This window comes from Channa argus, chromosome 14 (genome assembly GCF_033026475.1).
Source record: "Channa argus isolate prfri chromosome 14, Channa argus male v1.0, whole genome shotgun sequence".
NCBI classification, from domain to species: domain Eukaryota; kingdom Metazoa; phylum Chordata; class Actinopteri; order Anabantiformes; family Channidae; genus Channa; species Channa argus.
In genome coordinates this window covers 25,796,851-25,813,022 of record NC_090210.1, presented here as the reverse complement: position 1 = coordinate 25,813,022, position 16,172 = coordinate 25,796,851, and the positions used below count along the sequence as shown (strand labels likewise).

General features: G+C 40.1%; 1 protein-coding gene and 1 long non-coding RNA gene across 3 annotated transcripts; one reads left to right on the top strand and one right to left on the bottom strand.

Moving 5' to 3' along the window:
* Positions 1 to 1,903: 1,903 nt before the first annotated feature.
* LOC137140630 (armadillo repeat-containing protein 1-like) lies at positions 1,904 to 11,502 on the bottom strand. Of its 2 annotated transcripts, none has more exons than XM_067529035.1 (7): positions 11,364 to 11,502; positions 10,422 to 10,615; positions 10,042 to 10,133; positions 9,577 to 9,766; positions 9,043 to 9,159; positions 8,368 to 8,442; positions 1,904 to 5,626 (listed from the first exon to the last, which is right to left on the bottom strand). In XM_067529035.1, the coding sequence occupies exons 2-7, from the start codon at positions 10,581 to 10,583 to the stop codon at positions 5,435 to 5,437; spliced, it is 828 nt and encodes a 275-aa protein (XP_067385136.1). In that variant the 5' UTR covers positions 10,584 to 10,615; positions 11,364 to 11,502; the 3' UTR covers positions 1,904 to 5,434. The 2 variants fall into 2 exon arrangements, with proteins under 2 accessions (XP_067385136.1, XP_067385137.1); XM_067529036.1 differs by having other exon boundaries at positions 11,241 to 11,374.
* Positions 11,332 to 14,889, top strand: LOC137140631 (uncharacterized). The gene is made up of 3 exons (XR_010916460.1): positions 11,332 to 11,462; positions 14,422 to 14,543; positions 14,631 to 14,889. It is a non-coding gene; the product is annotated as an uncharacterized lncRNA (long non-coding RNA).
* Positions 14,890 to 16,172: the final 1,283 nt, after the last annotated feature.

Below are 16,172 nucleotides of genomic sequence, written 5' to 3'. Positions count from 1 at the left end.
AAGTAAATGTAATAAGTTATTTTCTCCTAAATGATATCTGCTGCATCTGGCTGAACAGAGGCAGAGGCAGCAGAAAGAATCATCTCAAGACACCAGGCAGTTCAGGTCCTCAGTGACTGTCCTCTGAGGACAAAGTGTCCTGCAAACATTTAAATTTAGTCATTTAGCAAATGCGTTTATCCAAAGTGACTGACAAGTGAGGAACAAGGCAGCAAAAATGAAAATCAAGGAGAAAATAAAACATTACCGCCAAATGCTGTGAGAATAAGTGTTTCTGATTCATGAGATGCGAGTGCAAGAAAAAATACAGGATTTATTTTTCTCCTTGAAGACATAAGGTGCATAGAAGGCTGAGGAAGAGTTCTGTTTTCAGCTGGAGTGAGTGTAGACAAAGGGACAGATGGAAGGACTGGAGTGGACTGATTCCACATTAACCCCAACAGTAAAGGATAAACAAAGTAGAGACAAAACTAAAGCTGGAGCCAGGACTAAAGATTGCGTTGAACATCCATTGTAGGGGAATTTACTGTTTCGTACTGCTGACTCAGCAGCTGATGTTGACTCACCCATGACTCAACTCAAACTTCCTTCTTTTCAAAATCCTTCTGCAGAAAAGGATATTCAGACTTCATGACTGTTTCTTTGTACTCATAGTTCTGGAAAACAGCTCCCGGGATCGATACTACAACCACATGTGATCAAAGGTGAAGTCATCTCCATAGCAACAGCTGAAAAGGTAGGGACATGAAGTGGAGCTGAGTGTGAAGTCCGGACTTGTTTCTGCTGTGTTCAGAGGCCTTTAAGGATATCGACACTCCATAAAACGTGGGTGCAGCTCTGACCCAGTACAAACCATTTCTGCAACTTTCTGAAATGTTCTGCCCATGATTACATTTCTAATTACACACGAGACAACCGGCAGAAAGTCTGTACTGTGAACCGGTTCAGACTGAGTCACACTCTAAACTGGACCAGTGTTCAAATCTTTGCTGTGTACTGGACTCAGTTCTCACGCTACTTTACTGCAAATTATTTTTGTTGTGAACGTGCTGTCTCTTCTGACTTTATCCTGGACCGGTTTGTGTGCCATGTCTCAGAACTGGATCAAACATTTGCCAGAAAATGAAAAAAACAAAACAGTAAAAACAGTGTTCGCTCTGTTGTAGGCTTTGCCCTGATGCTGGACGAGGCGTTTGCAGTCTCCTGACCCGCAGTAACCTCTCTATGGGCAGCTGCATTCAGCCCATCGGCTCTTTCTCTGTCTTAAACCGAACGCTCAAAACGAACAAAAAACTTCTGTTCAGAGTCTATGGACTTCAGGGACAGAGAAGCAGCTCAAAGACCTTCATTCACATCAGACATAAAAACCAAAAAACTGATTTTCCTCAAAGCTGCTACTGAGATTAACTAGACTGATTCACTGGTCTGACTCTGATCCTTCCTGTTCTAAACCCTACAAGGCTCCAATCCTCTCCTCCTGGGCCAGATTCTTCTTTTTGCGTATTTCACACAACCTTCATAGATAAAGACAAACACACTGGGTGCTGCGTTTAAAACCAGACCAGGTTTTGATGAATATTGCCTAAACCTGGCTCACATCCAGCTAAACACTACTGTCTTGACACTATGACATTATTTAACTGAATCTAGGAGCTGGGATGGACGCAGGATATAAAAGCTCTGTGAAAACATGTAGTTTGTTGGGCAGTGTAGTCGACCACTGTAAACCCATGGCTGCTTTTTTTTTGTGACTATGTGAGATTCTGGCTTTAGTATCAGATGTCACTGAACAAAGACCAATGTCTGACTGTTGGACTGAAGCTCAGAATGTCAGGGTTTGAGGACGCAGAGCTCCAGGTTATTTTGAGCTTCAGTAAATCGGTTAAGAAGTGAAGGGACACTGTAAGGACAGACATTTTATTCTCTAAACAAACCTCATCAAATGGAGAACACACAGTACAGCAGCACACTGACCATGATGATGATGAAGAACACTTATAGGTGTCGCTTGGTTTCAGGAAATTAAAATCTGGATCTCGGTAGAATAATAACAAAGAAAAATAATGTCGAGTTGTGTAACAATAAAATCTGACTTGAATTAAACCTGAGAATCAAAATGCAGATCACTCAGCTCATGCAGGTACAGAGTTTAACACTGATGGATCCATCTGAGAAAATGAATAATAACACAAACATTAAAAACACTGGGACAAAATGTGTCCTTGTTGGCCTGAATATAAAATCCTCCTTTTTCTTGTCTGACATGTGAACACTGGGATTCACACAGCAGACGTTTCTCATTAACATCAGCTTTAGTTTCATCTTCAAATTCAGGTCTCATGCTTTTAATTTCCTGTCACAGAACAAATGCCAACCGAGCTACTAACTACACTTCTGTTTATTTCAAGATCAGGCCCAGGGAAAGTGGATCATCTCTGCAAACACGCTGTGTGATGAAAACCACAAACCTGCAGCAAAACTGATCGTACAGTTTGTTTAAACACGAAGGAGCATTTTAATTGTTTGTGCTGGCTTCAGCCCACAAACTGATCAGACTCTGGTTTAGCATCTAGGAGACAGAACAAGCCCAGATTGAGACAAAATGTGTTTGCAGAGCCATGAAATTCTAACCAGTGGAGCCACCTGAGATGAAAAGATGAAACCAAAACAGTGAGGTTTAATGTGCTGAGATGCCACCGTTAAACCACCGTGTCAGAAGTTTCTAACACCTTCAGATTAATAAAAGCATCTGTTCCAGTGCAAGAGAACAACAGTTCTTATCATTTTCTAAAACATTTGACCTCTTGATCTAATCACCAGTGTTATCAGAGCTGTTTGGCCTCTTTTTGGTGAAAATGGCACAATGACCAAAAAAAAAAAAAAAAAAAAAAAAAAAAAAATCAGTGAAGGCAGAAACCTAGGAACCATTCTCTTCTGTAAAATGTTTGTTTTGGGTGAAAATCAAAAGGGCAACATTACTCACACTCAGTTATTCATGGCCTACATTGATGTGGAAGATTTTCAGTTGTATCTCCTGTGCTGAACCATCAGTCATCACCTTTATTCAAAAAGTTTTACAAGTGCAACTTCAGCTATGACAATTCTATTTCTTAAATGAGCCAGATGCCAAAACAACAACAAAAAAACAACCTTTTACCTGAGACATTGATTAAGTCATGTTTATAAGCACTGGAGTAGATTCTTTGAGTTTGAGAGTATCTGTGATTATTCAGGATTCAAAACTGGGTTTAATCATCAGCTGATCAAGATCAAACCTGATTCAACATGTTAACAAGTGGGCTCTCAGCCGGTTTTGTTTAGATCCCAGTATCGGGCTGATGACATGCTGCTTTGAATGTGATTGGACAGTGTGTGGTGTAGGCAGGGCTATGACCCCACCTTACAGGTACATGAACACACACAGTCACAGAATGAAAGAAAAAGCTGTTTAAGGTCACCAAAGGTTATTTAAGCATCTAAAAACTGCTGGAATCATAAAATTTAGTCACTGCTGGTTCCCTTCAGTTATCAGCTCTCAGCAGGTGTTTTCCTTCTTTATCTATTTGACATTAATGAGCGTCAGCTTGCGTTTCATCAATGATTAATCTCACATCAGGACACAGGAAGAGGAAAAGGAAGTGTAACAGTTCTGGAAAAACACACACTCTGAGGAATCAAAAAAAAAAAAAAAAAAAAGAAAAGAAAGAAAAACCTCACCTGTAATTAAACAGCACTGCCTGTTGGACCACGTATGAAACCCTGCAGATCCCAGTGTTCACTTTTCGTTCACCCAGCTCACTATGTCCCCCCCAGCTCCTCCAAAGTTTAAAGAGCTGATTTCTACTCTATTTAAAAAAACTCAAACTCAAAATCAACTGTGCAAAATGATCACAAACTGTTTCCCAATAACTGGTCATTAAAGGGAACTTTAAAAAAAAAAAAAAAAACCTCCGGTAACATCGCTCCATAAAATACCACCATGGTCTGATGTGAGCCAGAAATTCAGTGTCTGATCCACAGGTAGTTTCAAAATAAAAGCTTATTAAGGTATAAAGGCATTCATACACTGGGTACAAACCTGCTGAGTGCATCCAGGAACACAGTCAGAGGGAAAAGAAACAAAGTAACTGTTGTCTCACTGATCCAAGAACGACATGTCAATAATCTGTTTTCAGGGGCAGAGGGGAGAGAGACACCGAACATGTGAGCTCTCATCACTCCAGTAACATGACAGGAAGCCTCTAAGTATCAGGTAATTTTGTTTTCTACCTGGTGTGTCAAAAATGATGACAAATACCCACAGAAGCAGAAACCATTTTTATGCTCTCACGGTTATTTCCTGTTTGATGATCAGACGTCTGCTCAGGCAAGTGAAACCTGCACCTACAGTACATGTAGCCCCTCTGGCTACAATCACATTAAATGTTAGGGTTCTTAGGTCAGATGTGGCCTTTTTGTTTGGATGGTTATATCCATGTATTCTGCTCTCGGCCACTTCATCTGTAATATAAATGCAGCCTTCGTCTCAGCCAGGCACAAATCCTCCGAATCACTTCATGTAGATCTGATCTCTATCTGATCTCTGAAAAGGTCAATGACAAAGTGCCAAAAAAGGCATTTAGGACAGAAATTTGCTGAAGGTTGGAGACACTCCAGATATTGACAGGATATCACTCTCTCAGGATACATCTGTACTCTGTCCTGGTACCACAGTGGCACCATCTCCTCTGTACATGTGACATCAGCCACAGTTTCTCTAAAATGACACAGTGAATCAAGAATAAGTGACCAGAGAAGAGAAAATAAGTCTGACCTGAGGCTGTGAGTCTGTGTTCAGGGGAAACTCAAAATTGTTTTTCATTAAGTTTTTAACTTTCATGGTTTAATAAAGAACAGAATTCTGAATCACTTCTCTTTCGTGTGTTGGGTATTTGTCATCTGACATTGTAACGTAATCGATGATATAACCATTATTGAGATTGGAGTTTTTGTAGTTTGTGGATCCGAGAGACTGAAGGCACCACTGACTGATTCTGCTCCTTCTTTAAAAACACACCAAACTGCAGGAAGTCTGTACGTCAAATAAATAACAAAAAGGTAAAAAAAAGGAGAGAGGGACGTCCTGTTCAGTGCTCTGTGTTTTTGTATCACTGCAGGACACTTCCTGTCCATTAAGACAATTTGGTTTAACAGATGGACCCGTTTAGATCATCTCACTTGTATCAAACTAAAGGAACAATCCTGTTTGTTGTTGGGAGGATCAGCTCCTCTCCTCTGTGAGACACCACCGTTCAGCTTTAACACTTAATGTTTAGACTCAGATTGCATCTCTGTGGCCGAGACAGACAGAGGTGACATTTGGCAGCTGCTGGATTTTGGTTCAGAGAGAATGGTGGTGTAATTAAAAAGGGGGTGGGGGGGCAGTCCCAGAAGGTCACCAGTAAAATGAGCGAGACAGGAAGTTGGCGGCAGTGCCCAGCCAGCTGGTCCCATCCTGGCCAGATCCCACACGGCTCACTGCCTTGTCGGGCTCCTGAGATGGACTCTCATCCTCTGGGAGGTAGTCCGGCAGGTCCACGTTCTGCTCCACCTCCACTGAACCGTCCTCAGCAAACGGGATCAAAACCTGGAGACACAGACAGTGAAGATAATACAGGTACAGGTCAACATACCTGACTGACCAGAGAAGGGAAGTCGAGTTGGATGGTCGTATCAGACCTGCAAACATGTGGAGCCGCCCCCCACTGGGCAGTCTTCTGCGTCCTCTTTTGATTTCTTTGTGTGTATTTGAGGAATACATTAGGTAAAATACTGATGATGTCCACCACAATTTCATACTTCTGTCAAACTGCAATCTTGCTGGTATGTGGGTTGTTAACTTTGGACAGAGGATGACAAAACTGGCCCAGTGACTAAAGCTCTATGACTTTAAGAAACAGAGGCTCCGGTCTGACCTCTCAGGCCCAGTGGGCTCATTTGGTGATCCATTAATAGTATTCAGAATTTTATGCAAACCTAATGTAAGAGGCTTCTGAATTTAGCTTCATAATTTGCATACACCTGTATATGTTGGATCCTGATCGATCTGAACAGAACGCACATAAACCACAGACTATAAAGCTGCAAAGTGTGCTCCAGCTCTGATTGGCTTTTCATGCTCTGCACAGCTTTTTGGGTCATTGCCGTTTTGATGTTAAAACAATGACCTGATGGCAAGAAGCTACATCGCTACAGCTGACACTTCAGTTCAGAGAGAGGGTGTTCTTCAGTGCAGGGCAGTACTTTTACATGCCCCTAAATAAACCAGTTGTTTTCTCAGAAAGCTGTTGGAGAAATCTGAATACTCAGCTGATGCATGTATGGAAGTTAGTCCCTCCTTGTTAAATTACATTTCTTACTGTGACATTATTAAACACATTTGCCTAAAACTAAGACCAGCTATGATCACAAGACTCCAGTAGCCAAGTTTCTTAAGTGGACAAAAACTGTGATTCCTGATCAGGAGAGAAAGCTGATTTTTCTCATTACCCTGTTTACTTAATTGCATGTAAATACAGACATTATCATTTTTAAAAAATTAAGTTATAAACTCGGGTTTATCTCCTTTCTCTTTGACCATGTTTTCAATTATTCACTTAAAGGAAGAAAATATCATCATTCATGTTCCACTGAAATGTATCAACAGAATATTGATACCATGATGATATTTCATTATATTTTAGGACCTTATTTAAATTTTGGACATGTTTTTTTTCATTTAAAGCTTAAGAGATTCTAGGGACATTTATGCCATTCACTTTTTTTATTTTCAAGCTATTTTAGCTCTGTTTAATTAATATAGCTCAAATTTGCTAGAGGATATTTATTTTTTAAAATTTAGAATTATAGTCTCAGTATCTAGTATAGGTTGTTAAATTGGGCTAAAATGGCTATGCTACACACAAACTGACACACTTGATCCTAACAACAAAAAAAAGTCTAATTGAAAATGCCATTTGTGATCACACTTATCTTAACATAAACTAATGCGTTCCTTGATTTCATTTTGGACTACTGGGCTTTTATTTTTAATTTTTCTATTTGTCCCACAGATGGTAGTATTTTTTCCTATTCAAAGCATGCAGCAAAATTTCCCACTTTTTACATTTTGTGCAAGGGTGATTTGCTAATGAAATTATATATGTGTGTAATATTGATGTTGGATGAATGTGTAGTATGGGTGCATGTGTCCAAATTCATAAGTGTTCACTCTTAATTCACTCTTAGAAGCCCAAGCTTTTTTTTGATAGAAGAAACTGTGTTAAATATTATTAATATTTCATATGTATATTTCAGGCTGAATTGTTTTTAAAAGATTGAGTTGCTTAAAGTGGAACAAATACTAATATAATATTTTTAAAGCAGTTTTTGAGAAGGTGACATTGTTTTTGTCACTGAGTTAAAAAAAAACACTAAACAAAAACCAACTATGCATCAAAATTAAAGTTGCTGCCAATCATTGACCCATCAGAGGACACAACAACAACAACAACAACAACAATAATAATAATAATAATAATCAAATACCCCATAAAACCTCTTAAGGGATATGACCATGGGTAAAAGTTCAAAAGTGGGCATGAGTCGTAAATAGAACATTGTATCCGTCAGCCCACTCACCTTTTTTTCCTTATCTAAAAGATAATCTTTGATTTTTGTGATGAAGCCTAAAGGTTGAACTTAAATTTCATGTTCTTTTTATATGCAGATCAGTTTTCTTTAGGTCATTAATACAAACATGTAGTGAAAAAGTCTCTCTGAGAGTATTTGGTTACACTTGTACCTTTGATAATCTGAAGCTGGTTCAAAATACGGTATAAGCACAGTAACATTTAACCACCAATAAAACTGTGCAACTTATCTGAGCTATGAACTGGTCAATGTGATTTCATGATTTTAAAGTGAAACCAAAAGGTTTTTTTTCCACTTTAGAAAGTGATGCTGCTGCCTCCTCCATGTATTTATAATATTATAGATTATCTTTTGTATTATCTTGTGCCAGCAGGTTGGAAAGGGGGGAGAAAAGTGTCAGGTGTGTTGTATGAAAAAAAGAGTATCAGCAAGAATGAAAGGAAATGTGTTTAAGATGGTGGTGAGACCAGCGATGGTGTTCGGCTTAGAGAGAGGCACTGAAGAAAAGACAGGAGGCAGATCATCTTAGCAGAGCTTAAGATGTTGAGGTTCTCTTTGGGAGTGACGAGGATGGACAGGATGAGGAATGAGGACATCAGAGGGACAGCTCATGTTAGATGTTTTGGAGATAAAGACCTTGATTGCAACTTATGTTTCCATCAAGCATCAGCAAAGCGCAGTAGAATAAAAACTGACCTCTTCTCCGTTTTCTCCTTTCACCACCTGCTGAGCCTTCATCACCTGAGTGGAGGCAATTGCAGACACGAGAGCCTGTGCAGCAAAAATCTCTGTTATTCACTGAGAATTGTTTACACAGATTGGTTTATCCAGCGTTTATTAATTTAAACTTGCTCTGTTAAATACCAAGTTAACAGATTGGACAATGTAACAGTCTTAGCATCATTTGGTTACAAATTCTTTGGCCACAAACTAAAGCCACTGTATTTTATGACAAGTGCTTTATTTCAGTACAAATTCAGGTTCATTAAATGAGACTGTTGGGTTACTATGATAAATATTTTCAGCTTAAACATTTCATAAACTGCATTAACTGTGACACAGTTGATGTACTCAGAACAGTCTGCCCTTGTGGAGCGGCTGGAACATTAAATCAATGATGAAATTATTATTAAATTCTCTTATTTAAAGAAAAATCATGTTCCACAATTAAGAAAAAGACCAAAATTGCCTAGTTACCAGTTTCAAATCTTTATCAAATTAACATTATTTAATTTGTTAATGAAGTGAAAGAGAGAATCTGACTTTGGTCATTTGTCAAAATGTACAGAGGGAGAAACTGTTTTCACACTTATATTGTGCAGTGGAAGGAGATGAAGAGCAGGAATATAAGAATCTGCTGTGTTGTCTCACCTCGGCCTTTAGGTCTGAGCGGATTCGGACGATGCATCTCTTCACGGCCATCTGGAAGGTGAAGCTGATGACTCCTCTGATTTTCAGCAGAGCCTCCTCACAAAGACTCCTTCGACTCTGAAAGACCAACACATTTACAGTCAGACACCTTTAATATTCGTCAATTATGATTTTATTTGTTTCAATATTTTTTGATGCAGCTTGATTTCCTCTGCAGTATTTCCTCTACAACAACCAGCTCTATAAACCTGTCCTCCTGTAAAGGTGCTCTAGAGTTAAAGGTTTAATGCTGCATCTTGTCTGAAATCATCTTAAAACAAAAATCAGCTGTGGAGCAGCAGTTGGCTCCTCTGTGGCTCCTATATTAAACATTTCATCCTGTTTTACAAATAGGATGAAATTTTTCTCTCAGAGTAAATAATGCTGTCAATGATTCTACCACATTAAATGTGTGTATTGTGGCTGTGGGTGTGATTAAAAAGCTTGTGATAGGATCTTTTACCCAGATCACCCACCAAAGAGCTTCACACTCACCGAGTCATCTAGTCCGTCGATATGGAGGACGACTGTTTTGGCTCTCTTATTGCTGGAGCCCAGGAAGAACTGAGCTTTACGGCGGCTGCTGACAGCCTCCTCAGCCTGCTCAGAGTCGGCACCGCTGGACGCCTGCAGGAGCTCGTAGATCTCAGACGCCAGCAGCTTCGTCTCACCAGGAGTGGTGGATCTTTACAAAAGATGCAAAGCACAAACAGACCTCAGTGTTTGATGCAAAGGTGCAAAAGTTATTCAACACTTAAATGGTAAAGCTGCTAAACTTTGAGGAACATTATTTTATATTTATCTGTTTAACATGTTTATGCTATTTAAAATCATAAATAAGTATAAATAAGCAGTTTGTGGAAAATACACTTAATACATAATATTAAATAATAATAATTTTAAAATCATGTGGCTCTTTCTGGGACATATATCTGCTCAGGTAAATATCAAGAGACTCACTTTTGCACAACGTTCTGGAGGCTCAGCATCATCCCCAGTTCTCCCTTCAGCTTCTCCCGGTTGGCCCGACATTCTGTCAGATAACGGATCGCCTGCAACAGCCAATCACAGTTACACCGAAGAAAGCTGCTCCAAACCAGAACCAACTGATGGCACCAACCAGCTATTCTGTGATTTATCTCAGCATCCTGACCCTTTCCAGGCCTGAATGTCACAGCTGCCAACAATGCTAAATGGAAACTAGAACACTTTCAGTCCTGCAGACGTGTTCATGTTTATCTGACAGCAGTTTAACTTTATGTGGATTTACAGCAGCCATGTTACTAAAGTGCATTAACAATATTCCATGATTTCCCATATAACTGACTGACGTAGCTCACCAGGAGGGCAGAGTAGACGACCTGCGGGTTTGGGTGGTCCAGAAAAAGGATGAGTCCTGGCAGGCAGCCTTGATCCTGGACTATGGCCCTACGGTTCATAGGGTCTGCAGCGAGGTCCCTCAGCTGGTTGACCACAGCCAGGGCGTCCGGCTCGGCGTTCATGGCTGACGTTCACTCATCCATACAAGGACCAGCTGAGGACAGCAGCAACTAATGTTCAGGTTTTAATAGAAACACTATTGTATGCCTCACTTTTAAGACAAGCTGAGAAGATTAGTCATTGAGCTATTCAGTCACTGCTGAAGCAGAAATACCGCACGAGGATTTATTAAAACGATTGCTCAGACAAAACAAGCACATTAAAACATCACAGAAAACACTGTAAAAGACATTTCATCATTTTGTATATTATATTATAATATATTGGTATTTCTGCAGACCTCCTTCCGACTGGACATTTTTTTAGTCTATGTAATTCTGTGACACTGAACTCAAATTGCTTTGCATGAATTGACTGATAGGTTCTTTTACTACGACGCTACATCTGTCTAGCGGGCATGAGAGCACTTTTATCTCCACAATTTTCCAAGTAAATCACACAAGGCTGCCACTGAGAACGATTTCTCTTGTTTAACTTCAGTGAAATTCCGGAACCTGGATAAAACCACCAGAATTTTACACCTGACGTCCTGTCTCTAGGGTTTGTGTTCCCTTTCTACCGAAGAGACCCCTTTAAATCGTCGGTTTAGCACCATCTTCGGCGTTTCCTAATGCTGACAACAGATGCGGTGATGGACCAACGGAAGCGGATGTTGTCACCTGTCTACGATGCTTAAAGCTTGTACGTTTCGTGTCCGAGCAGCTGTGTGAGCCGCCAATTGGCCGGATCCACTGGCTCTCTGAGCTAACGTCTGGAGGAATGCTAATGCTAACACCGCTCACCTCTGACGGTCACCGGCACCGAGCAGCGGCTAACGATAGCAGCTAGCTGTCCGGTTAGCTTCTCCTACGTCAGTCTCACGCCGCTGACACAAACTGCAGGTGACTATTATCTTTTTCCAACAGCAGCTAGAGACAGAAGGCAGTAACTCACAAATCAAATTATACTGGAATTTAAATTAAAAAAAAAACGTAAAAGATGCTGTTTATAACGTCAGTGAATAAACCGTGGCGAGTCTTCCTGCTGTAAAGGGAACCAGGGCGGCCACGTAACATCAAGGCCTGTCATTGGATGGCAAGCGACCACCTGATTCTGCCGGCAAATAAGATACATTGTTCAAAGAGCTAATGATCCCACGCCCAGTAAGTAGGGGCGGATTTACAGGAGAGCAGGGAGGGAAGCGGCCCCCTGGAGCTGAAGAAATATGCATACAATATTTGAAGTCATTAATGTAAAACTGTAAAACGGTCAGTGGTCAGGTCATTCATTCATGAAGGGCTTGGTAAAAATACATGTTTATACACAGATGTGGGGGGCTGAATAGAAGTCTTCTTCTTTTCCTTTCGGCTGTTCCCTTTCAGGGGTCGCCACAGCGAATCATGTGCCTCCATCTAACCCTGTCCTCTGGATCCTCTTCTCTCACACCAACTTACTACATGTCCTCCCTCACTACATCTATAAATCTCCTCTTTGGTCTTCCTCTAGACCTCCTGCCTGTCAGCTCCAACCTCAGCATCCTTCTAACGATATATTCACAATTTCTTCTCTGAACATGTCCAAAGCACCTCAGTCTGGCCTCTCTGACTTTATCTTCTAAACATCTAACATGAGCTGTCCTCATTCCTGATCCTGTCCATCCTCGTCACTCCCAAAGAGAACCTCAACATCTTAAGCTCTGCTACCTCCAGCTCTGCCTCCTGTCTTTTCTTCAGTGCCACTGTCTCTAAGCCGGACAACATTGCTGGTCTCACCACCGTCTTGAACATCTTTCCTTTCATTCTTGCTGATACTCTTTTATCACACAACACACCTGACACTTTTCTCCACCCGTTCCAACCTACTTCCACTCGCCTCTTCACCTCTTTTCCACACTCTCCGTTGCTCTGAACCGTTGACCCTAAGTACTTAAAGTCCTGCACCTTCTTCACCTCTGCTCCCTGTAACCTCACTGTTCCACCTGGGTCCCTCTCATTCACACACATGTATTCTGTCTTACTGCGGCTAAGCGTCATTCCTCTGTTTTCCAGAGCAGACCTCCACCTCCCTAGATTTTCCTCCACATGTCATCTGCAAACATCATAGTCCATGGAGATTCCTGTTTAACCTCATCTGACAGCCTGTCCATCACCAGAGCAAACAAGAAGGGGCTCAGAGCCTTGATCCTTGATGCAGACCCACCTCTACCTTGAACTCCTCTGTCACACCTACAGCACCTCACCACGGTCTTACAGCTCTCATACATGTCGTGCACCACTCTAACATACTTCTCTGCCACTCCAGACGTCCTCATACAATACCACAGCTCCTCTCTCTGCACCCTGTCATACGCTTTCTCTAAATCTACGAAGACACAATGCAACTCCCTATGACCTTCTCTGTACTTCTCCATCAGCATCCTCAAAGCAAAGCAAATACTCTTTCTAGGCATGAAACCATATTACTGTTCACAAATGTTCACCTCTGCCCTTAGCCAAGCTTCCACTACTCTTTCCCACAACTTCATTGTTTGGCTCATCAGCTTTATTCCTCTGTAGTTGCCACAGCTCTGCACATCTCCCTTGTTCTTAAAAATGGGCACCAGTACACTTCTCCTCCAGTCCTCAGCATCCTCTCACTCTCCAAGATTTTGTTAAACAAACTAGTCAGAAACTCTACTGCCACCTCTCCTAGACACTTCCATACCTCCACAGGTATGTCATCAGGACCAACTGCCTTTCCACTCTTCATCATCTTCAATGTCCTCCTCACTTCACTCTTACTAATCTTTGCTACTTCCTGCTCCACACTGTGCAGATTAGAGTGGTAGATAATAAAGAACGATGTCTACAGGCTACAGTTCTACAGGCTCCGGTCACACCTGTCAGACAGAAGTCATGTTAAACAGCCCACAATTATTGAGAGAGGGGACTTTGATGATCAACACAAGGGGCTGATTAAAACAGAAAGTGTATTTATTAGAATAACCCTGATATTGACAGAAGCATTGGATGGATTTAAAAGACTATATAAAAACAAATGAAACACAAGTAAAAAACATGCTTTGTAAAATATATTCCCTTTTTTATGTATGTATTAACTGTGTTATGATGTATTGACATACATACATAAAAGGACAGTTGTGTAGTTTTTGTCTTAACTGAATGAATTATTATTCCTAATATCAACTGTGAAAAATAAAGTGTTATATTTCAGCATTGTCCAGCAGGGAGCAGCACAGACCAGCAAATATATTCAAGGCTGAAGCAGGTTAAACAACGGCAGGGAGCAAACAAACGATTATTAAACTAGACATCAAAGTGTATTTATACATGTACATTTATTGCTCAAACAAATGTTTTCTTAGCACATAGTCACTGAAATGTAATGAGCAGTTAAACTAATCTCCATTAATAAATTAGTTAATAATCAGGAAATATGACAAACATTTAGACAAACAGGGAATAACTCATCTAAGAACCTGTGTGACTGACTGTCTGCAGAAATTTACTGAAGACTGAGGACTGTGCTGTGAGACATGAACAGTGTACAAAAACCTGACAGCTCCTCCTTGAACAACAGTTACAAGTGAAAACCAACAACATTCTCTGATAAAAAAACAGTATTAGGATTGTGTCTGATGGGAAAAATAAACAAATATTCCTAATCAAGGATCCAGAGTCTTATATTCTAATTTTCTCTCCTCAGACATTTGTGATGATTTTGTAGAAATGTGATGGTCGACTGTTTAAAGTGTTTGAAAACAGCTCACAGCTTCAAGTTCCTCATCATAAACTGCTCTGAAAATATCAGCTAAAGATCTGAAGTGCAAATGTGACGTTAATGTTGGGAGTTGATCAACAGATGATAAAGAGGAAGAACCAATGATGTGAAGACTGAGATCCATTAGGTCATCAGTGTTCTTCCTCTCTCGCTGCAGACATGAAACACTGGCTGAGAAACATCCTGATTCTGACTGTTTCTAGGTAAGTGATAAACCTACTGATTGTTCTGCTTTAATCCATCATCTTTATTGATTCATCTCTTCCTCTGCATGTTCTGTTCTTCCCCAGAGTGTAAAGGAGAAGACAAAGTGATCCAGACAAGAGGAGATGTTACTGCTGCTGAAGGAGACGCTGTTACACTGGACTGTACATTTGACACAACTGAACAATTCACAAATTTGTTTTGGTATTAAAAAAAGGAAAATGACTTTCCAAAAATCATTCTACAATATTTATTTGGAGTTAAATATCGAGGTACTTCTAAGAAAAACAGACTTGATGCTGAGCTCAAAGAAAAATCAGTTCCTTCAAAGATCCAGAAGCTTCATCTGTCTGACTCTGCTGTGTACTACTGTGCTCTGCAGCCCACAGTGACAGTAAACACCACAACTCTGTATAAAAACCTTTGGAGCAAAGACAACGCAATACTCCACAACATCCACTAGAGGGAGACAATCACTGTTACACTCTGATGGTTTGTGATGACACAGTTTAGATTTTTTGTAAAGATATTTTAGCACTAAAGATAAAATAATAAGTGTTTCAAAGAACACACCGATTAGGACCTTCTTTGGGATAATTTTTTTTAACTAATTACCACATTTAAGTATTAAAATAAATCTTCCAGTTTCGCTTAAATTCAACTCTGTAGACAGAATATTTTGTCTAATATAGTTACATCCATCTACATGTAAAGACATTGAACAATGAAAACACTGTCTTTTATCAAAATGTTCATTATCTGAAAATGACAGTAATCACACTATATGTGACTCACAGTTCATGTATTGTTTGTCATGGGTGTTGTATTTAATTAAACTACTGACAGATATCATACAAGGTGATTCTAATTTATTCAAACATCAACTGGTTTAATAGATTTGGGTTTTATACTTTCAGAAAGAGCCTGAGAAACAAGACAGTGATTTGTGCTGTACCACAGGGTTCAATCCTAGTTTCTCACACTTTTTAAATTCCATGTTTCCTTTGAATCAAATCACGTTCCTCTCTCTTTTGCTGATAATTTGTGATTATATTTTTACATTATAACTCAAAAGTTACAGCACCAAGTTTATTAAAACTGGTGTTCTAAACCTAAAACTGTGTTAATCAGTTGAACCCAGAGCTTCTTAACCTTTCTGTTGATTTTAAGGTTTTCTTTTTTAAGGTACATGGGGGTCGACAACACCAACTGTGGAGACAGAAAGTCAGAACACAGCCTCCAACTCACCAACAGAAAGGCAGGAGGAATCGCACAAGATGGCGTCCAACAGTTAACAGCCAACAGCCACCACCATGCTGCCCATTACAGTAACCAGTGTTTTCATGTAAAAATACAAGATGAAGGGCTTCTAACAATCAACTGTTATCTTGATTAAAGATTTCTTAATTTGGTTTATTTAGATTTGGTAAATCGTAAATGTTCTGCTTATACAGCACTTTAACAAAAGCTCTTTACAATCTTGCTTCTCATTCACCTGTTGACACACACGAATGCAGGGTCACACATGCTCACCTGACCCACCAGGAGTAACTTGGGGTTCAGTGTCAAGAACAGGAGTCAAACTACTGACCCTGTAGATGACTGCTTTACCAACTGAAGTACAGTTA

Bases quoted from the DNA above. Each gene is read 5' to 3' on its own strand.
- LOC137140630 (XM_067529035.1), bottom strand. From the start codon at position 10,583: ATGAACGCCGAGCCGGACGCCCTGGCTGTGGTCAACCAGCTGAGGGAC. The intron at 8,443-9,042 runs GTGAGACAACAC...TTTGCTGCACAG, and splicing joins GCTCAGACCTAAAGGCCGAG to GCTCTCGTGTCTGCAATTGC. The intron at 5,627-8,367 runs GTCAGTTTTTAT...CTGTGTCTCCAG, and splicing joins AAGGAGAAAACGGAGAAGAG to GTTTTGATCCCGTTTGCTGA.